The sequence below is a fragment of the Cataglyphis hispanica genome, chromosome 12 (genome assembly GCF_021464435.1).
Source record: "Cataglyphis hispanica isolate Lineage 1 chromosome 12, ULB_Chis1_1.0, whole genome shotgun sequence".
NCBI classification, from domain to species: domain Eukaryota; kingdom Metazoa; phylum Arthropoda; class Insecta; order Hymenoptera; family Formicidae; genus Cataglyphis; species Cataglyphis hispanica.
Genome location: NC_065965.1, coordinates 1,407,038 through 1,431,170, shown reverse-complemented (window position 1 = coordinate 1,431,170; position 24,133 = coordinate 1,407,038). Strand labels below are relative to the sequence as shown.

At 38.4% G+C, this 24,133-nt stretch overlaps 1 protein-coding gene across 2 annotated transcripts in view; it reads left to right on the top strand.

Moving 5' to 3' along the window:
• LOC126853357 (discoidin domain-containing receptor 2) overlaps nt 1-24,133 on the top strand; it is a 177,845-nt gene that overhangs the window by 82,719 nt on the left and 70,993 nt on the right. For both annotated transcript variants that reach the window (XM_050599009.1, XM_050599008.1), the window contains 2 exons: nt 13,856-14,101; nt 18,504-18,606. In XM_050599009.1, the coding sequence (XP_050454966.1) occupies nt 13,921-14,101; nt 18,504-18,606 (284 nt within the window). In that variant the 5' untranslated portion in view covers nt 13,856-13,920. The remainder of the gene's footprint in view (nt 1-13,855; nt 14,102-18,503; nt 18,607-24,133) is intronic.

Here is a 24,133-nt window from a genome sequence, read left to right as displayed (position 1 = left end):
CGGATCGCCGTACTGCATATTTATGACGTTTTTGTAACGGCGCATCCACTGGAAACTATATAAGGCTTCTGAGCGTTATCATATTTTATAGGGACGATCCATCCTTGCTAGTGTTTATTTTTATTTCTATCACCGTCTCGCGACGAACTGTTTACCGCTGAAATATATCAGTATATACCCGCGGAATGGGAGTCGGCAAATAGTTTTGTTGGAAATTCGCAAATAGGGAATTTTCTGGCCGCCGGAAATATACATATATCGCTGAGAGGGTATCTATTTCGGGATGATAAAACGATATGGCAGTCTGAAATAATTTTTTGAAATAATATTATTTAATATTATTTAAGTGTTCAGGTTTTATTTAAATTTATAAAAAACAACAGTAGGTAATTTTTGTTTTTTTCAAAAATATTAATTTCAATTAGTGCAATAGCAATATGTTTTACTGGGAAATTGTATAATTGATTAGCTGATGTATGCCAATATTTATAAACGAGAAATAAGAGAATGCTTTAATATTAAAATTTTAATGATATTACATAATATTTTATTACCTATATGTATTAAACACTATAAAAAATCTCGATACATTATATTAAATTAATTTAATTAAATGTATTATATTGTTATACAAGTGCATTATACATATTTTGATTTTTCTATATATTTTTCTCTGCTTCTCTCAAATTATTATATATTCATTCAGATTTTTCTCCATATTTGCGGTAGTTTTTTTAATTTTTTATTTTAATTGTATATATATACAGTTGTTGATATCACAAATATCTGTAACGCGAGGAAATTAGCATTGTTTATTGTTTTATCTACAGTACAGTATTTTCTTCTGATATTAAAAATACCAAATCGAATATCAGCACTTGCGTGAACGCGCTGTCACGACCTGCTGGATAAATAGGGTGGAACCATCGTCGGGGATAGCTCCGAAAAATAATTCAGAATTCGTCCCGTTGCGCGAACGTGACCACCGACGAACGTATAGCCCTGAATTTCGGCGGAAATTCAGGTCTCGCCTTTACGGTCGCGCCGAAACCCCATAAGGAATCTTATCGAGGTACGTGAAAAGCTAGGGAGGCGAAACGTCATCGGTACGTTGCCGGACGTGGCACCCCAAATCGGCGAACGGAAGGGGTTGAAGTATAAGCGATCGGTGGCGGTCGCGGGGACGCGCGAGTGCGGGCAGGGCGAATGCGTCCAGAGTCGAAAGGGGAACTTAAACGCGGAATAACGTCGAATAGGCAGCACTCGTCCGGTGCTTCGAGCCCGTTCCGCCGATTTAATAACGTAAATTGTGCGCCGGTCGCTTTAGCAGTTCTGTCACGAATTTTTCTAAAGCACACTATCGAGTGTTCGGCTTCCTGCCGCGAATACAGAGATCTCGCCTCTCCCCAGACCCTGGCACGATGTCTCGCCTCCAGCCTCCCCCTCCTCGTTCTCCTCGTTTCCCCTTGTCCCTCTTTCACGGTACCCTCTCTTACCTCAATCCTTCTCTCTTTCTCTGTCGATTTCCGTGTCTGCTCTTTTTATTTTTCTGCCACGTCACCGTCTCTCTTTCCCTCCTTCTTTCTCTCTCGCTCTTTCTTTCTATTTTTTTTTTTTTTTCCCTATACTCGGCTTCTCTCAGCGTTTGTACGTACGAGGTGACAGGGCTGCGTCGATGAAAGCTAAACGACGAATTTCGTTCCCGCTCTTACGTGATTCGCATTTCCGTCTCGACCGGTTAATGCGACCACCGTAAGATCGGCGTGACTGAATTTCTCCACGTGGACTCTCTCTTCGCAGCCGAAAGTACTCTTTTCTTCATGGCTGCTGAGGCAACTCGAGAAAAAGGCGATGTGGAAAGGGAATCGGCTATAACGCCGACGGTTATACGATATACTTGAATCTCGACACAAAGAATGCCCCGACGGGCTTTCGACTCCGCGTAACTTTCGATCTCTACGGAATGGAAGTTCTTCCGCACGAGGAAGCGCTCGCGGTTGATTTTGGCATCCTTCTCTCTCTCTCTTTCTACTCTTCACTCTCTCTCTCTCTCTCTCTCTCTCTCTATCTCTATCTCTCTTTCTCTCTCACTCTCTCGCCGATCTTATTTAATTTAATTTAACTTAACTCGGGACTGCGTAACTAGATTTTACAAACCCGCCAACTTTGCGTTCCGGAAACGATTATTGTATTTCCCTCGGAGGTACTATATACGATGTAGCATCCTTCATAAATATTGGAAATCTAATAACTCTCAGTGCCGTTTACCTTGCTAAGAGTCTCGGCTTTTCTTCGATGAGAAAGAAACGAGGGAAGGTCAATCGAGAGAAAGGACAGCCAGAGGGGGAGATGTGCCAACGTCAAGAAGGGGGATAAGTTTTAAAAGACTTCACGTATAAATAAGAATTTCTTAGCCGCGAGGACATCCGTTATTTGCATGTGAGTAATGAGCCCGGCATGATGGGACTTAAAATGAGACAGGACACGGTGACGCGCTAAGAAGAACGAAGGGACGGCGAGAGAAACGGATGGGATGGTGTTACATCCCTTGGTATCAGCGCCCACCAGGCGCGCGATAACCTTTCATGTATGAAGTGTCGTTTAGCCGTCCTTGCGCGAGATTGTTCCGTGCCTCCGTCTTCCTTGCGCTACCTACTCGTCTCCCATACTATTTGTCGTTCCTTCTCGCACGCTATTCATCTTCCGCATTTCAGCCCGTCCCGCTCTAACCGCTAAGGTCTTGTCTACCCAGCGCCGTTCAAGTTTCGCCGCGAGTTTCCCCGAATAAAAGGAGTGCGGAATGCCGTTTGCGAAAAGTTCCCAAGTCAAATTGAACGGATGTGTTCGTAGCTGGCCGCGATCAACTCAAGATGGAAGACTCGGGAGTGAACGCTGTAAGGGAGAGAATGAGAGAGAAAGAGAGAAGAATATCCGAGCGGTATGGAGCTCCTGTTATTTGAGAAAGAAAATTTTAATTCGCGACTTCGCTATCGCGCGCGTTGATTTCTCGAAACTCATCTCTTAGATTTTCCAGCCCACAATGCTAAAGTTCCAGTAATGGTAATGGCGTTCGTGTTCTCTTCTAAAACGAAATCAATTTTCCGTGGGGATTTATGTTGATAAGTTCCGGATTCGAGATTATATCACGAGGTACTTCGCATCACTTCTGAAATAAACCTAAACCTGTGTTTCGTTTTAATAAAAAAAAAAAAAAGAAAAAAGCGTAGGAAAATGAGATCGTGACGCACGCGATTACTATCAAGTCTTTTAAACCGGCTAAAGTCTCTGTTTTCGAGAGTTACGTTGCTCAGCGGCGATAAACAAAGCGATTTTTTTACAAGCTTTAGAGTTTTGTCATGGAACTTCTTCCGGAGAAGAAATGTACCGGCAGAAAAGGTCACTAGTTTTCTCATAAAGTCGACTTTATAGGGTGAATTGTGTAGCTTCGCGGACGTTACCGAAGTTTCCAGACTGTCATCGTAAAGCGCCATTTTCACAGCTCGCAAGCGTGTAATAGAATTGCGGCATTACTTCAAGAAACGTTACGATTAAAGTATAAACCTAGTTCTTTGCGAGAGCGCCGCGAGAAAAAGCGCATGGTCACGATTTGCACATTCTACGAGCTAAGCCAACATTTTTTAATACGCTGGAAGCACATTGTTAACGTATTTTCCTCGTTAAGTGAACCCTCGCATTTTTCATACCCGACATTAATGAGCCGCGATGTAAGATACGTCACCGGGTATATACGAAATATAGCGATGACGAGAAAGTAAAGAAAAAGAAAAGCAGAAGCGACTATACATTGCTTAGAATGTCGCAACATTTCAACGAGCTCTTAATACGCCCATCATCCACCAAATTACGCCGGATGGCTGCTGCTTTCCCAAGCCCGCCTCTGCGCACAATGTACCGGGAGGGTTGTACTTTTCACGCAATTAACCCGGAATGAGGTCGCCGCCGATAAGAATCCGCGTGTACGCCGTCCATCGTTTTAAAGGGGGCGATTAATAAAACATTTTTCTTCTTGTAACTAATTAGATAATCCATCATAATTAATTCTCGGCTCGTTGCACGGATGTGCCGTTTGACTAACCTGTTCTTTACGTCACTCAAGTAACAAAGTAAGTAAAGAGCAACTATGAAACCATATGCTGATCAGGAATCGCGCACAAAATGTAGCGCTGTTAATCTTGGACAAGAAAATTGTTTTACGAAGCGATATCCGTGTACGAGCGATCCTATACATGAGCGAAGACCATGTCGATCATCGCTCGTGGACGTGACGACCACGTCGAGAAGGGTTGCGGTCGAATGTATGAGACTTCCGTTCAAACTGCGCTTCAATACCTGGAGCTCTTAAAGAGATTATTCCGAGAGGCCCCGCACTCTCTCGACAATCCCCCTTCGACTATCCACGGTCCTTCAAGAGCCTTCCATTCTCTAAGTTAGCTCCTTACGCTTCCTTGACTTCCATGAGGCGCTGTATCTTGCATTTCCCCAGCGATGAATACGCTCCGCTAGAATTCCAGGACCTCCGGCCATTATTGATCGCCATTACATCATGATTCTAGATCATATCGAAACAAATAACATCAAACCGAGCTTAATATTCAATTTCCCGTAATAGCACTTTAGCGTTATCGTAATTGTATATTTCCCATTACAAGCACGCTACTCCGTGCACAGGTATTCATAATTATCTATTATGGAACAATATTTCGCTGCAGTTACGCGCCATTCACATATTTCTAAATAATGCTAAAATATTGTGTATTGTTACTTTAACAATACAGCGGACTTTAGTATTTATTTGTTAGATAAATTCTCTTCAACTTTTGCGTTCAGCAATTCTCTTGTTTCTAGAGGCAAATATATTTCTCTAAATATTATGATGCGGATTATACCTCTTTCAGAGTATTTTGCTGTGTGCATTACAGTTTATTTAGCATCACGAGCTATGATTGTCTCAATAATAGATCGATTAAAAAAGTGTCTATGCGAGCGTAATTCAAGCACGAAATGACGCTGCCGCATTTCTAAAGAGAGCATAATTGCTCACTTCGTTGGCAGTACGCCGTGTTAAAATATTTCCTCCATCTGGTCGGCGTTTATTGTTCCGCGCCTTGCCATTCTCCTCCGAAAGCGGAGCGGCGAGGAAATCCACGAGCAAATGTCCCGGGGTCTCGCTTTTCATGGCTGCCATGAATACCTCAATCAAAGTGTGCGTGCTCGCGTGTAGCGGCTATGTATAGACGAACGGACATCGTTTAAATATATATCAAAACGAGGTATCCTCGGATTGTGCTATTTACGGAGGACAGGGTTGCGTCAAATGCGCGCCATTGTCGCCCCGCGAGGCTTAACGACGGAGGCGTTTCAACCGAGTTTTGCGAGTTACCGTTTATTGTCTTTCCAACAAGCGGCATACCTTGTTACGAAAGCATGCTTATCCCTTCTGTAAGTTAGCCTACTGTGGTACAAAACTGCTTCAAAACTCGCGCTTCGCGAAGACAAAGCATATTTTTGCTTCAAATAAATGTAATAACTGAGAATGGCAATAACAATTAAATTTTTTTTTTTTTTACGATAAGAAGGATTTGTTTTTTAATTTCAAGAATTTCTAAAGTAAGAATTAAAGGCAAAGTTTCTTTCTATAGGCGGATTTGAGATAATACTTCTGCGTCAGTTAAGTTTATTCTCTACCGTTTTTCCAGACAATGGCGAATAACATAAGAGAGCACTGAAATATTTCTTATCTGACACTTTAACGGGGCCTGCAGCCGTTTGTGTGGTTCTTATCAAGCAACTAGCAATTTAAAATGCCGTGAATTCGCGAGTGTCTTATAGCGTACAATGTACAGATATCGATAGCGTGCAGGGTATACACAAAGGACGGCCGCTAAACCCAGATATTTTGACGCTCTAGGCAAAATACAGAGAGAGATTTCTCTCTCTCTCTCTCTCTCCTTCTCTCTTTCCGGCTACCTTCCTGTTTCGTGAGATAACAATAAAGCCCACAGCTCTTGATTCGAATTGGGACATATCGCAGTTTTATTCTTCGCGTGTATTTTTATCTTTGTAATATATAGTATGCAAATCTTTGTAATATATAGTATGAGACTACAATGAAATCAATCTTTAAAAGCAAGCTGTGTGATGCTATTAACCGATAAAATATATATCGCTTTTTTTTTAAATTTTATTTTGTTCTCCATTAAACAATCATATTTGATTTATATATTTTTTTACACGAGCAATTTTTATTCAAAGTTTTGTTGGAGCAATTACAGAAAAATTGTTATTTTAAAAATGTAAATTTTCTAAACTAGCTTACATAAATATTTGTAAACAGTGCGTGCTATATAATCTCGTTGATATTGCAAAATACTTGGGCAGATAGTGTCACTCGATTACTGGGTAAGCACGTTCGTATCCTGCTAATTGCTAGGTTGAGTGGCGGAAATCCAACGTGTCTGGCTGAACAGAGTGAATACCGATCATTAACGTGTTCAAAAGTCTTCCGAATATCCGTTTTGTTGATATATATTCTTCGATAGAAATCACGGAGTTTGTAACATCACAATTGAACGATATCATAACGGTTTAAAATGCGCGTCGCACTTCTCCCTACTATGACTTCATCAATAAAAAAGTTTAATATAATAATATTGTAATAAATTTTTATTACAGTTTCTATTTTTTTATTTTAATTGAAAAAAAAATTTATTGTCATCCTGCTTGTAAATAATTAATTTTTTTTTTTTAGTTGAAATAAACTCGGAAACAGTCTCATTTTCAAGAGAAAAAAATATATTGACGGTCTTGTCTAAATAAAATTGTAGCGAAGAGCACTTTAACGGAAAAGAAATATATTACAATTATGATAAATGTAAAATAGTTACTCTGAAGGGGATAATAACATTTTATGTTGGAAAAGATTGCATAGAAAGTGTAATATTAACATAAACGCGTCTGCATGAAAGAAATATTTGTTTCTTTTATAATACAGTAGCTGAAATTACATATTTTACCAGAATATAAAAGTTTGGCTTTTATTTCAGCCAATTAAGATGCGACTTAAATATTAAATTGCAATTTTCTTCCTACTTTCCATATTTAAATTATCATTGTATTTAAAATTTTGTCAAAATATGTGCAAGAATAATTATAATAGTAATAGATATTATTATACATACATTATAAGATATATTTTTATACATTTATTTTATGATTTTTAGTAAAACAATACTATAAATTTTTCATTATAATGTCACAAAAAAATATCCTTTACCATGACTAACTTGATAAATTATATTAGTCCCGTCATATAATGTTTTGAATTATGGTGGAAGTTTTATATTTGACAATTTCTAATAACAATGATATATTATCTTTATAACAACGAAATCTGAAACGCAAGTTTTACGAGAATGGCACGATATCGATGGCTGTATGCGAAATTCTTCTAGCAGAAAGCTCTCTCGAAAGCTTCATAGTTTCCAAGAGCCACGACGAGTGGCGATAAGTGGTGTACTTAACTTGACAGTGGAAATAGTTTCAACTGCTTCAGTCGCCTCGCAAATATCGATGTTAGAAAACATTAAACTCTCCCGGTTTCATGATGCAATAAATTGGAGAAAAATAATTTTTATACATTTGCATGTTAATTTTAGCTGTATAATGAGATATTTAAAACATTTGAAATTATAAAACTATGTCTTGCGCGCGTTTTATTATTTATGTATCTTTTTATTGTTTCAGTATTGCGTTTATGCGATGCTTCAATTCATATATAAACCATGTATATATTAAACAGTCTCTAATCATCGATATAACGCATGTTTGTGCGCGATTAACGCAGATCGAGCTTTTAAATCGGACTTGTGCGTCGTAAGAAGGAATCTCTTTAGTTTTCTCTTTGAGGTGTAAACGTCAGTCTTTAAGTTCCCGTGAGACTTTCTGCCGGTAGCAAAGTGGCGCTGTTCGATCCGATAACCGTGTTTTCCCAAATCCTTCGGTTTCTCCTAAGGAGACGGTTCGATTGTTCGACTATGTAGGAACTGGATGAGCGGCGGGGTATTGGTTGGAATAGAAGTAGAACCGACACAAGTAGTAGTAGTAGTCGACGAAGGAGAACGCGAAGGGAAAACGAGATGGGCTCGAAATTGGTACAAACCGAATAATTCCGAGAGCGAAGCCTTATCCGAATCGTCTCCATCAAGACGCCAGCAACGATGCTTGCATTATCGACGGGAGCTCGAATCGAGCCGGATTCCGCGGAACCGAAGTAAGCATATCGAGTATACGTTCGCTCACCGCATACAATAGCAAGACGGGAAAAAGAAACAGCGAGGGAAAGGAGTTCTATCTACACATTTCTTTATCCTCTCTAAAGAAGCGCTAAACCTTTGCTTAACGACGAGCGACTCGCGGCGGACTTTTAAATTTCATATACTTTTTCTTTTCCGTACGCCTTCTTTTCTCCTGCGAGAGAAGAGAGCTTGTCCAGTGTTCCTTTCCCGCTCTTTTTCTCTCGCGGCTAATCCATACTGGATTACCCACGACCCCTAAGAGCAATGAGTTTAATGTCTGGCGTCGTTTCTGCGGTCGTTAACGAGGATTACATTAATTCGTCTTGCTACTTGTTATGATAAACAAACTCCGCCACAGGCGAAATAATATGATGTTTATGAGAAAAAAAAATTGAAATTTTTTTTTTTAAGCATAAATGTTTTTCAACATTCATGAAATAATTGAATTTTTTATATACATTTTTTATTTGTTAAAAGAGACATTTATTGACTTTCTTTTAATTCTTGCAATTACTCAATTTTTATGAAATTTTTAAAGAAGCTTGAAAATAATTTATAAATTAATAAAATTCAGATATACATAAGATAATATTAACAATATTGATGCAGGAAGTATAAGTAAAGAATGTGTTGCGGGTTAGAAGTTTCTAGATTAGTTTCGAACTGGCCAAGTAAAAATCATAGAAGAATGCTCCTTGCGAGAGAACGATACATTACGATACGTCGATCAATACTATAAGCTTTTCGCGAAACGCACATTGTGAAATTGATGAATTACTTTACGGTAAATAATCATATAATTAGGAGGAGTTGAAACTTTACTATTCCAATCTCAGTCAGTGCTTTTTCGCATTTTCTCATCAAAGCTTTAACACCGAGATTTTAAAGTGACGCTGCCAGTCAGTCTTAATTATTTTGATCGAATCGACAATTGTTCAGTTGAAAGCAATGCGTCGAGCCAGAGTGGTTATTCTCGATTCCAGAAACGAGAGGGAAGTCTTTCTTCGATGACGAACGTGACGGCGTATTGTCATTTAAAAAGATGGGTGGGTAGCAGCTCGTCAGAATTAATTAATTCCGACGTTTCTCCATTCCCAGATTTTTTTTTTCAGCGCCGTCAGCTCTCACAGACTTCAACGAACGCATTCGCGACAAGTCCTCACCGACATTGGCTTTGCCCGAGCTCTCTCTTGTGAAAATCGCGACGTACCGCGAAAAAGCGTGTCCGTCGGAGCGAGGCGATCGCGATAATTTTGTCGGGGGTGGTCGACGACACCGAGAGAGCCGACTCCCGTGAGATGATTTCTCAAAAAGAGGGGCAAAGGCGGTCGTAAATAAAGAAAACTAGAAGTAGAAAAATAAAAAGAATGGAGATAGACGCGGGGAAAGGGCTGACTAGGAAGGTTGGGCAGGAGCGGAGCCGGAGGGAAAAGAGACCGGAATGAAATTTGCATCGCAAAATCCTACCGTTTACCTCGTCCTATTCCCCTCTTTCTCTCTCTCTCTCTCTCTCTCTTTTTCTCTTTTTTCTTCCCGTATTTCCCTTCCGCCAGGTTTCCTCTTTCACTCAGTGAAGGAGGAGCAACGTGCTATCTGTATATATACGGGGTAATGACGGTGCTCGGTATTCCGTGAAGAAAAGGAGGAACGTCCATTGGACGTCCATGGGACTCGCTTGTGCATCGTGGATCCTGTTTTGTGTCTCGTAGGCTTGTTTGTTTTGCACGAGCTATCGAATACACACAAAAGGCGCTCCCTTCTCCTTGGCCCACTTCGCAGATCCCAACCCTCGCAATCTCTCGCTTGTTCCTTCCTTCAACGAATGTGGTTCGCTCGTTAGAAGAAAAGGGATTAAAGCAGTGACTTGTGAAGCAGGAATTTTTAAAGTTTTTAACTGCTGAACACGTAAAACATTTATAACGCGCGCTCACGTAAATAAGTAAACTAAATTATCATTTTAACCGAGTAGATACCTTTGATATTTATTCGTTAATCGATTTTATACATTTTGCAGCATCCCATTCTGCTTAATGTAAAACAATATACGCGTATATGCTCAAAAAGTTTATAATAATATATGTATATTGCTTTGTTGAAACACCGTGGAATAATAAAATTTTCAAACTAGATAAAACCAAAAAAAAATTTGAAATATTTACACAATTTATTCAATATTTACATAAGGTAGAGGCTATTTTTATTGTTTGTGCTTTGAAACATTAATGTAATTTAAAGAAGATGAAATATATATATATATATATATATATATATATATATATATGTGTGTGTGTGTGTGTATATAAAATAAATAAGGATATTTAAAAGAAACGTACATTCATTCTTTACTTTAGTTTAGTTTGCAAATTAAGAAGATACTTGAAATATATGCGCAATGTTCTCACATTGTATATATTACTTACCATGAGATATAAACAAAAACAAAACTTTACTACTTCGTATACATATATGTATATGTAATTTTTCGTTGTGAATAAATCTTAGTCTCAACATTCGCGCGTAACACAGTACGTTGGAAATTTTCCATTTTATTTAAATATATCATAAACGTATTCACATCAGTTCTGAACGCGCTACACAATCATCTACGAATGTCTCTGTAATTTTCTTCAGTATTGTCCTTAGGTAAGTTTTATAAAATTATACAATCCCGTTAGCGAAAGAACAATGTTATTGCGATGTTGTGATTTCGAGATACAAGACTGCACATAACGCAATCTCTCCTGGAAACACTGCTTATTGACGATCGATAATTATAAATAATTAGTGAAGCGGTATCTCTTTGGCGATGGATGGCTCAAGAGGAGTTCAATGACTATGGATGCACTTTATCTGGAAAAAAAACATGGTACGCGAGAAGCATTAATGATCCAGCCTGCCCCATGTGCCGAGAGAAGCTATTCGTTTTTCAACATTGGCTAACCCCTCTCCGTCCCCCTCCCCACCCGGTTTAAAGCACGTTTCCATTATCTCGCTTGTTATTTGTGTAACCTCAGTCCGAGCTTTACCCGTTTCGTGTAATACGTGTGCTCGCTGAGTTTTGCTTGGCTTCGCTGAAAGGTACAATGTACCCAGTAGCTTTCCATTCTCGAGCTCCATCGAGTATTCAAAGCAACCTATCTGGAGTTCCATTATAGGTTTTGGTGCATACGTATTGCCGTATCTTACAACTTCAATACCGAGCGCAACACTTGTTTCTGACGGCTTTAGGGCCTCGTTCGTATTCCGTCCCTATATCTTAGACGCCGCACGAAAAGCATACAGAGTCCTTATGAAAGGAACCATGTATATCGATATATTGCTTACAATTCGATATCGTAACAGATATTTTTCCAAAGCAGTAGCTTAATAGCAGTACGATATAGTCGTGTCATAATTTGTTGCTTCGATGATATAGTAATATTCTACGATTTTATATACAGCGTTCTATTATATGGAGAGATGTAGCTTTATAAAATATTCGTATCTAATCACAATATATATATATATATATATATATATATATATATATATATATATATATACAATTATATTACATTACATATCCAATCGCGATAATATAAGATTATTTTTGATAAATAATAATAAAATCTGGTCTCTGTATTAAAAACTTAAGTACCTCAATTATTTCTCATTATCGGGATTTTCATCCTTGCTTAGACTCCGCTGTATACTTTTATGCTTCTCTCTATGTGTATAACCATAATATACATCCATACAGTTCTCTGCATAATGCAACGCGTTTGGAATAACCTGATGATGCAAACATAGTTTCTAAGAAATATGCAGGAATTTATGGAAAAGAAGTGGAACGCATGAAAGGATAAATGAGGGAAATACGCGACGTAACTGCAACTGCGCTCGATAAATACAAAATAGCTTTCTTTTTTACATTCAAAATGATGCATCAGACGGATGCAACGTCCAAAGATGACGTCTCTGCGAAAAGAGATTATCTCGAAATACATATCAATTTTAGTTGATTCGCAGAGTGGTCGAGAGAGTCGAGTATACACGAGCAATATATTGCGCGATCACTGTGCGGTCACGGAAAAGTGATACGATGCCTCTTGAATCGAGAGAAACGCAAACGTTGGTGTCACGCGCGATTGCGTAAACGCACTCAAACGCACCGGACGCCGGTGGCGTTATTTCCCAGTTTCGGAGTTTCGCATCGGACTAACGCCTGAAATTAATAATACTAACACCGGGGGAAAAATAATTTTACCTCCGGCGAGGTGTGAATAATGCATGAGGCGTGACGCGAAATCCGCGTAGCGTTGTAGTTGCAATTGCAGCATATGGAACTTATACACCCGCGCGCGATACAGTTTTGGGACAGCGAGCGGCAGCCACCATTACGATGTAGATGCTCTCTTGACCTCTTCCTTGAAAACGATCGCGTTCACTAATAGCACCGGTCACCAATTAAAATTTCATACCCCCTGGCATAATAATGCTGCCACTATTTGTCGACGAGTCGTGTGGCCGATCCGCGACACGTTCCGTTAATATCTCGGCAGACGCGACCAAGCTCGGGATATAACAGCTGGCTTTTTTTTTTTTTAACTAAGTACCACTCAGACTATTGTAAGCGATTTTATTTCACGGGTGCGCGATATTTAGATGGCCGATTTGTCGGATGAAATAGACCTCTTATCGTGCCAGACTGTGTGTACGACCTAGAATGAAGACAGACGAGGGGTTGGGTGGAGAGCGCTATTTACAAAAATGATAACAAATGCCTACGCTACCGTGGCAGCACGATAAGAGTTCCGCTTTGCGCGACAAATGCAGCTATTCGCGATGATATTTACATAAATATGACCGTTACACTATATGTCGAAAAAAATTCAGATTTGTTGACAGGAATAAGAATTGCACGTTCCACATTTTATATTTATCGATCGAACGTAAATGTCTGCGTAAAAAAATAAGCCATTTATATAAAGTTAATTAAGTTTAGAATATTTTCTAGAAAAGAATATGTATTGTATATTTGATAATATTATATTTTCTTTAATCAAGCTTTTTCATTTACATTTAAACTTTAATTAGGAAAATATACTCGTTTAATTATTGACCCGAAAAATGTCCGGAATTATATTACAAGTACACTCTATTACTTTAGCGGTAAGAGCTAGCTTTCTTTTATTCTTTGTCGGTAAATTTACCTTGGCAGTTAATTCCATTGTAACGTCCTACCTGCAATACATTTTCAAGATAACAGCCGACACTATTTTTATGGACTCTTCGCTCGAACTATAAGATAAACTTATCAATGAGACAGGACAACACCGACACTACGATTGCACTAAACGAGCGCGTACATAAACAAAGCATCGCGTTTGAGATGTCATGGTTAAAAATTATGTTTACCATGGCTCTCTCTCTCTCTCTCTCTCTCTCTCTCTCTCTCTCTCTGTAAAAATATTATTCTTTATATTATACGCGAGCAGTTTGCGTTTGGCGACAATCTCAAGATGTTTGCGGATGATTAACATATGTCATTCTGTGCTTAGGACATCGACGTAAGCCTGAAACTACCCTGCGACTATCACGATGCCAGGAACGTGCTTGATGACCGATGCGGTCAAGACAGCGGATAGTTAGTGATGAGGAGGAGCAAGTTATCGGCGTGCCGACGGCCCAGGTCACCAGTAACATGCCAGTCCTTGGTCCCAGCGCCGATTCAACTCCACTTCGAGGACTTCTGATCGCCGTCTTCGTCCTATTGTCCCTGCCGCGTTGTCGTTGCACGGATCTAGGTAAGTGGAATCGAAACTCCCGCGAACGCGTCGCATACCCAAGTTTTATAACTTCCGAAAAGTGCCGGCGCTTCCCCCTTGTACCCCCTCCGACCCCTTCCAACTTCCGTCGTCACTCTCTTACAATCTTCTCTATCGTCCCAAGGCGCGCACTGTCGTCGCGCGAAGTCAAAAGGTTGCATCCACCAATTGAAAATCTTATACGAGGCATCCCGTGGGGGAAGACAATCGCAAGTTTCCCAGGATAAAAATGCTTATAACTCTCAACCAAATATAATTCTTGCGTATCTATAATTCTATTTTTTACACGTAAAAATTTGTGAAAATTATTGATATTCATTCAATGCACATTGCGTGTATTTTTTGGTTTCTTTTCTTTTTTTTAAGATATAAATCCCAAAAAGAGATACTGTTATAAATATGCGATATCTTATAAACTGTCTAAAGAGGGAGTAAACTGTATAAAGATATTAAATGGATCAAACCCCATAATAAACTGGCTGCCGCAGGCAATAAATTTATGAGTTAATTACTGCATCATCAACTTTGATTATTGGAAGATTGCTCAATTATATCGTCCTCTCGTTCCACTGCTCTTGATTTAATATTACACGCGACCGTATTATATTTTAGTAGAAATCTGTCCAAGTTTTTTTTGCAAATAAAATACTTTTTTCCGTTTTTATTTTTTTTCTTTGCTGAAGCGATATTGAGGACAGATGCCGAAGCCCTTATAGTATTTTTACGAACTCATAAAATCGTTATATAATCAATAAGAAAAAATTAAGAGTAACATAGGCGATCGCGGACAGAAATAAGCAGTTTTTTCGCTCGTTAAAAATCTAGAATGAAGAGAGAGAAAGATTTATTTTATTAAAAATATTTAAGAATTAATCTTTGTGTTTATTACGACAATTATTTTGTTAAATAGCAAAGTTTTAATAAGAATTTAAAGTACAATGTGCTATTAAAGGAAGTCACGTACAAGATGATTCCAGATCCCTTTGTACGAGTAGAAAAGGCATGATATCCACCGAGGATGTCGTGCGTACTAATTTTTTTTTCTTCTCCCGGCACTGAAGCGCGTACGCAATAATGCCACGTACCACCTACACACCTGGCCTCACCGAGGCATTGTACCCTCGTAAATGAAATGTCAGCCGCACAACGAATTAACAATACTATCTAATAGCTGCTCAGATGCAGACGAGCGAGAGCGGGCTGCGCATTGTGCCGATTCGTTCTGGCATGCCGCAGTTCTGACTCCCGCCGCTCATTGTTTACCGCTTATCCGTTATATTTTTATGCAAATTAATTGTATGTTGTCTGCAATAAGATGTTACGTTGAATGGAGATATCCGTAAAATGGGAATACGTTATAATTCGCATTTATTCCTACTGATATTAAATTTTTCTCGCTTTATCTTTATCGTGTTAAAAAATATATTGTTTAAGAAAAAAATTAAAAAAAAAAACTCGAGTTTACACTATGTACATATATGAAAGAGTTTAAATATGTTGCTATATATTTTTGATTTTATTATTTATATTAATTATTATTCTATAATAAATATAATTAATGGTATAAATATTATAGATTGTCATGTTTGAATATACTTTTAAGCTTTTAGCAAATCGAACTGTCAATCACGTATCGCAAATCATTGGAATCGTTCATTATCCTGCATGTTGCTCGAAAACACATCGCGTCTAGGATATCTCAATATGTCAGCTTGACTTATTGCTTTGGGACATGACACTAAAGCTCGGGTTCATAGCTGTTATCGTTGTGTACATTGGATATTCAATGCACACGAGATACGCCATGCGCTCTTGTAAATAACGTACAAATACTTGAACATTGAAATACAGAACGTGAATTGCTACAAAAGTATCGCACCTTAAGCTACAGATATTACGTACAAATAGAGGTACGTTTATTCTGAGAGAATCGAAGTGCGTTGAATAAAGTGAAAATTATCATTTTATTTATATAAATACATCCAAATGTTTTTTCTATACATTTTTGCATGTTTGTGTTTGTTTTCCTTTTGTCTTCTTTATCGGAGAGATAAAGTACAATGCGATAATTAAGTGCAACGAGTATTTTGCTTGTTAGATAATTTTCGGGCGCGAAACATCTGATGCACCACCAGCAGTGCGGCTCGCTAAATCCAGGTTAGTTCGATAATTACGGCACAGTTCATCTCATTCGCACTACGTTGCATTAACGGATGCAGCATAAAGGCGAATACTAGGTGCGAATACGATCGAAGTTGCTCAGTCTGAATGGAGAGAGACTCCAATGGTTATTAGGTAGTATTATACTTTTATACACACGCGGCAACATAACGTCATTTTCTCGCCTTCATATTTTTAGTTTATTAGAACATCTAATTTTATTTTACGCACGTTTTAATTAATGTTGCTACTATTTATATAAGCTTAACAAATGCACTATGTATATATAATAATTTTTTTAATTATTAAATAATTATAGAGAAATGTAATAACTCACATCACTGAATCAAGTAAAGAATTATAAAGAAAAATGTAATAAAACCTAATATGTAATAAGGAAATAGCGCGCATTTTTTATGAAAAAATGCAAAGAATCTCAGTTTGCAGCGCAAACTGGAAAAATCATAAAATTTTAATAAAACAGCAAACACGAAGGGAAAGGAAGAAGTTGTATTAAATGGACCTCATTAAATGAGTTCTATACTATTGTCAACTATTCTGCGATATATTAACTATTCTCAATAAAAAAAATCTGACAGAATCTACAAAACGAGATTTTTCAATATTTATCTTTATTTATCAGCAGCCATTTTACTGTACGTTTGAAACAATAAGTTCTCGTATTTGCTTCCATTCACGATTGACAACGAAATGAATTCAAATTTTCCGTAATATTACATTTGATCAAATATTTATCAGATTATTTAATTTTGTGAATTTTTTTTTATGCGTGTCTATCAATTGCTGATATATTTGTATCTTATGAATCCTCTAGCAATTTAATGAAAGCAGATTGAGACAAGATACAGTAAAGATAGATTAAAAAATGATGAGTAATAAAAACCAGATATTATACAAGCTTGCGGCATAATGTGCGATATAATGTAAAATTATAAAAAACTCATAAGTGGGAAACACAGTAATCCCGCGTTTGACATTTTTAGACATGTCGAACGCAGATTTTAGTCGCACTATCGCGGCAAATACCGGATGAAGTTTTGCCGTATAATGCACGGTAGGTGAAACGTAGGGGACAAACACAAACCAAGTTTTGTTCGCGGTAATACCGGCTCATGGAGACCATAGCCGACCGGTAGTAGCTCCGGAGGCTAGGCTAATCCCACGTCCGCTGCATTCTGCAGTTTTGAAACTTTCCGACGTAACTGCAGCACCGTAGTTTAAGCGTAGTAACGTTGCACGCGCCAAGATATGTATTGGCCGGGCTAGCTGCTGCGAATTCGAGAATTTATCATATCTCGCGTACATATAACGACATTGTCATCGGTGATACCTTTGTTGGTTGATATTTTTGCTATCGATTTTTCTCAGCGACGTTGCAAAGTCATTTTATATATACAATGGGCAAAAAACAGATATCAGAAAAAAGCGTCGTTTTATTGTGTCCATTCTGCGTGAATATCGCCAGTATATACGTGTATTATTTTATTTCCTCTTCGATATTTTCTATTTGAAGCATATTGAAAGAGAAATAGAAAGTAATACGAGAGAGATAAAGGAAGGAAGGAAGAAAGTAAGGGAAACCCCTGTCTATATCGAATCAAAATATCAATAAGATGTTTTGAGAAACTTTATTTTTACGTGCTTTTATATTTATCTTATAATAACAGAAAGAAGAAAATACAATAACACCGAATTTGTTATATTAAGTAACAAACTCTCCATATTGTTTCATCGATATCTCGAATATATTGTATTTCTTTTGACTGTGAAAACAGTTGATAATTCGTAGAAAAAGGAACTTAAAAAAGAAATATTTGTTATGATTTTAAATTATTTTTTACGTGTATCCAGCAAAATATGAAGTTATGTGTTTGTGATAACCAACATTTTTGAAGATTTTGTCGAAGGATTTATTTTTTTTTTTTTTATAATAATATTATTAGAAAGGCAAATGAGATTGTTAGACATAAATTGTCAGAATAAAACTATTGTGAATCTGACTGCAATGGAAATATATGAGACTGTAAATATATAAATTTAACTGTTGAATAATTTGTTTGGTAAAAGCTGAATCTTCGCCGAAAACAATATTCCATAATTATTACCATCGCCCATTCAAAACTTTCATTCTAATGCGCAACATTAACGAAATGAAGATTGATATTGAATTTTGCCTAACGTAATCATGAATTGTTTTCAGGACAATGCACTACGGCTTTGGGTATGGAGAACGGAGAAATCCCCGATGAAGACATCTCGGCGAGTTCTATATACGATCCCAGTCTCGGACCGAAACATGCCAGGTAGGAGAACAATCGTATCGCGAGACTGGCATCAAGTGAGTCGACCATTTTGGTATCTCAGGGAAACGAATATTCCCGAAACTATACGCTTTTGCAAGTGTCTATAATTCCATTGTTTAGCGTAATAGCAGAGCCTCTTAATCGTATTTTCAATCACATTATCTTGTTGATAGAAAACTTGTTTAATTCACATTTTTTATAACATAATTTTACATCAATCCATATGAATGATATTAAATTCCTATGTGGTTTTATATATTTTTTTCTTTATTGCTATTATCAAAAATGATATCGGAATGTATTTAAAAATGTAAAGTACGAGTTTGCGCAAATAATCTATCGCACTTTCATTAACTTTTAATTAATTATAAAAGTGCAAAGTTGATCTTGGAACAGATTTGAAGATAAAATAATATTTCGCGCCGGCGCGAATATGTATATCATGCCTTATACATTGTGTTGGAATTAAATTAGGTAATTGCCATCTGCATGACACTGTAGTATCGGAATTCTTTTAACCTCGCAATGTAAATCGCGTGACACGAAAGAATGTCTCGCGCAATGGCATTAAGGAACCTGTGCTACCTGTGGTTCATTTTATTCCTTATTACAACGCCGAGATTAAAATCACTCGCTAGTATAAGGCGTTCGCGCCCCGCACCTTAAATGTATTAAAATTTTAAATAACACGCGGCCTCAAAAGCACGGTTGTAAAAGTCTCCCCTTATCGGGAAACGAATTAATGATGATTATGAGAGGTTATGAAGGAAGGAAAATCTCCTTTAATATGTCCGCAATAGTGAGTTAATTTTTCGAGAAACATTCTTTTTACTCACGACATTAGCACTTTTTCAAAATCATATTAGTTTATTAATTAATAATCATGATTATAACAAATATCAAATTTCTTTTTTCATAATATTGTATATAATAATAAAATGAATATGTAACGACTATAAAAAACATGATACAAAATACATCGCGCTGTAGATAAATAATCAACACCCGTATACATAATAATCTCTGTCTAAATAATGGAGGTAAAAAAAATTAAGATCGATCGCCTTGATGAAATTGGTCGATTATCATCCACGATTAGTGGATATAGTACCCTCGCACTTTCATCATTAATAACGAGTTTTGTATCTATAATACCTAGACCGCAGAAGCAAACTGTGCGTCGAGTAGATCGATCTCATCAACATGTGACAATTTACGGGCAGGCTCTTTGCGCTCACCGAAAAGCGTGAAGCGATCTCCGATAATAACCGGTTTTATATTTTGATACTCTCGTTAGGGTGTCATCCAAACAACGTTAATGATATATATATATATATATATATATATATATATATATATATATATATATATCTACTTTTTGAAAAATCATCGCGATGAAATCGTAGGCCGCGCGTGCTTGGCAATTAAAAAATTTTAATTAAACCGTCGTACGCGACCGATCAGCCGTGACATTTTAATTAACGATCTACTTCGTAAATCAAAAAGCGGCCCACGCGGCTGCATATTTCGAGGTAGATAGCTCTCGCTGGAGAGTTACGTCCTTCGAGCAAGTCGTTACTGGAGAGTTTCGGGATACACGGCCGCACACAAGTCCGGCACGATGTAATAGGGAACAGGGTAGTAGCGACGGAAAGAAGGTCGGCGGCGACGGCGACGGTAGAAGAGGGGGGGGGAGGGAGGGAGGGCGCGTTCGACCCCTACAAATTACCTCCAATTTCGTGTAAATTCCTCGTGCCTGCGTCAGCATAATACCTGTATTAGAACGCCTGGCTCCGGCTCTTAGGTGGCAATAAATCTGTATTAGAGCAAGGCGCCGCACCCTCTCGCAAAAGGGGTACGACAACCCGGGACCGGTTAATTTTTCAGGGCCGCGATTCACCCGCCATGGTGCCTACAAGGTTACCGTCTCGATAGCAAATATCCTTTTTAATTTGAGACATTAACTCGTTTATGTGCTTCCTTTTTTATTCCTCGCATTTATTTATATACGACATACGTTACTGATTTTTACACAAATAAATTTACATCAAATCATAGGTATATGGGGTCTATTTGCAAGATCTTAAATTCTCAAGAATTTTTTTTTTTTTACCTGGAAAAATTAGAGAATTGTCACTGAATTTTATTACCCAGAATTTTCTTATAAATTGGTTGTAAATTGAAAATTTTAAATATCTGAAAGATTAGAAAATTCTCAGGGAATATTTTGACAAGATTTGAGTAGAAACATTTTGCATATATACATATAATTATAAAGTTTATTGAAAGATAAGAGTCTTTTATTATATTATCCAATTTTATATATGCGCAAAATATTTCGTATGCACATGTTTAAAGCGAAAGAAATATTTTAATATAGTTGAAAAAAAATTGACATTGTGAGAAAACGGCAAACGCCGTAAAACGTATTCGCTGTAAAATGAAATTGTATAATTGCGGGTTCCTGGGTTCTCGTGGGTAATCACTTTGGAAGCTCTCATTACGATAAAATCTTTTCGGTGTCACGAAGCATGAGTGTTCGGGCAAAGACACTCGCGGTATTCGATGAGTATCTAGCTTTGAATCTAGTTTCAACTACGGTAGTTAAATAGTTGTACTGACGTTTATATCGCGATACACGTGTTATCGCGCCGGGATTCGCGATAACGCGGGATTTATCACGTCTGCGTATACGATTATAGATGAAAGATAGATTTGCACAGCTAATGTCGCGAGGTCTGGCGGACTAGAGGGACAAACGACTCGAGTAAGATATTGCTCTATACTTGGCGGAATATGAATACAACGTTGCACGCATAGCGTTAAAGTACTACATTTCAAAGTACATGTCCTTGGTTTTCCGCCGTAACGAAATTGCATCGTACATTTTGTTAGAGGCAAGGCCGCGACAAGGCAGCGCTGCGACATTTTAAGGTCATTATTATCCATTCCGCCAGCTGGTTAAGTAGGATATACATAATAAATAGGGAAAACGTAATTTCTGCACACGCGTATCCGCGTAATACTTTTAACGAGCCAATTAGTTTCATACGACATTTCGTTCCTTTGTACGATATGCTTTGTTAAGTAACATATAAAACATCTGCAGCTTATATTTTACAGCTTGATATTGTCGTTTATATTAAATTGCAGTACTAAAGCTTATTATATTACAAAACACACACATTATTCTTTTTAGCTTTTAATATACTCTCTTTAGGCGTAGTTGTAATTAGTGTGCGCGGCAACATCGACGTAAATAACGATGCGAGGACAAACAATAGCGGAGCAGACAGCGGACAAAATAACAAAAGGACGAAGTAAAAGTCGGAACGATGCGAGAAAGCGTGTCCACGCACAAAGAGGCACGATCGATAAGGGCCAGGACGGAAAAGTGGACAGGCATGTTAGTGCAACGAAAAAGTTTTTCGTTTTCGTGTATTTGGCGCCGGGGCCATTCGTATCGCTTTAGAGTTGGCACGAAAAGGAGACGTTCGTGGTGGTGGCTTCGATGTAAGAGGTAGGGAAAAACGTGGAACGAAATAGACGAGAAGGTTGAAAGAGAGAGAGAGAGAGAGAGAGAGAGAGAGAGAAATGGAGAAAAAACGGAAAAGGGAAAGGGAGAGAATACGAGGGCCGCAGGCGTGACAAGCCGAAAATCTTCGACGTGCGAAAAAGTGGTATGAGAGAAGATCTATTAAGGGATCGCGGGCAAGGGGTGGTCCCAGAATCACGCGGACATAAACTGTCCTACGCCGTTACGTGTGCTTTCAGCAGCCGAAGCCGAGGAAAAATGGTAGCCATATTCTTCCAGCCTTCGAGCCTGGCTATCTTCCACTTTGTTACGATTCGAAAACCTCGGTGCCTTCGGTAGCTCTCTCACCTCTCCCCGTCCCTCTCGTTTCGGTGATTTATGTAACACCAGCATCTCCTTCTCTGATACCTAGCCCCCTTATTTTTTTTCTCGAGCTTGTATCGCTCGAGCAACTGCGCCGCCGCTATCATCGTCGTCGTCGTCGTCGTAACTTGATGGAGCAGGCATTCGAGGGATGCGTCGTATCGCGCCACTGAAATGCGCCGCGCATTTCGTGGCTTAAGCCTCGTTCGCGTGACGATGTACTTTCGTGGCATAAATCTTCGGAGGGAGAGTTTAGAGGGTGTGCGCGCGAGAGCGCAACACCCTGTATAGGGACCGGCTCCGTTTTATAGCGCTGATATCCAGTTCCGGCCGTCCGTTCTTCTGGGAGCCGGGCCAAGAACGGCTGGAATTCTTTTGATAAACGAAACATGCATTCCACGCGACGCGCTGTATTTACGTGCGACATGCGCAAAACAGACTCTCTCTGGCGCGGAGATGTATGTCCCGGATGCATCTTGGGGGACAGTTCAAAAGTCGACGTGTGCATGTTTAAAGAGGAAGTTGCGTAGAAAACAGATGTCACTTCCACAAACTGTTATGAGAAGTTAAACGTACGTTAATATATGTCAGCAATATTCTTTTTCAAGTTAACGTATACGTCAAGGCATATATCTTTATTTGTCTAGTAGCCAAATAGGATAAGTAATAATTTATTGTTATTTTCTTTGTATGATAATAATCATTATTTGCAATTATTTCTTTTCTTTTGCCTCGTAAAAACGGGACGTTTATCATCAAGATTTTATCTTTCGATTTCTGAACGTCGCGGATTTTATTTCTTAGATTCGAAAAGTCTCTTTCTCTTCTCGCACCACTTCCGCTAGTTGCGAATCGTTTAATTGATACATCGTTCGCTCATTAATTATTATATCCTTAACTATTCTTCTCATATGAAGGAAGATTCAATTTAAAACGAATAGAGGAGAGACAAACTGCCGTTGCAGTAAATGTGATGAGAGCTTTTCGCGACGAAATTTTACCGTTTCGTTACATTAACATAGTCGTTAAGATGTAACTGGGTCACCAAGAAGTTTATGTCTTATTAATTTATCTGTTTGCGGTGAAAGGTGCTATACTTTAATCTTTTTTCATAGACGGAATACATTATGCCATTATGTCATGCAACTCGGAAAGTTCGCACTTTATGCGATGCGTCTAAACTGCGGGCACGCCTCTCTCTCTCTCTCTCTCTTTCTTTGCAAAAAGCTGCTCGTAAGAATTTGCTTGCCAACTTCTTTCTAAGATGCTTCCTGATGATCGCACGGAAATATCGCATCTTTTAAGATATCAGTTCGAGGGGCGTATATCGCGATATCGAATTTCTATGGAGAAGTTCGGCAGTCGATCTGCCTCAGAGAGATATTATTCTGTCGTATGCGAACCGGAGAGAACGTGGCGATAACGAAAATCTATTTCGCCGCTTCCGCGTTCCGTGTCGAGCGTGTGAACGTTGCTCTCTATATTTAGCCGCGCACATCAACGCGCACCGTATATACGCCCTCACACATGTACACACACACACACACACACACACACACACACACACATATTATATGTATTTATGTGCATACGATACCCGGCGGTACGCGGGCATGTGTAGGGGTGCGC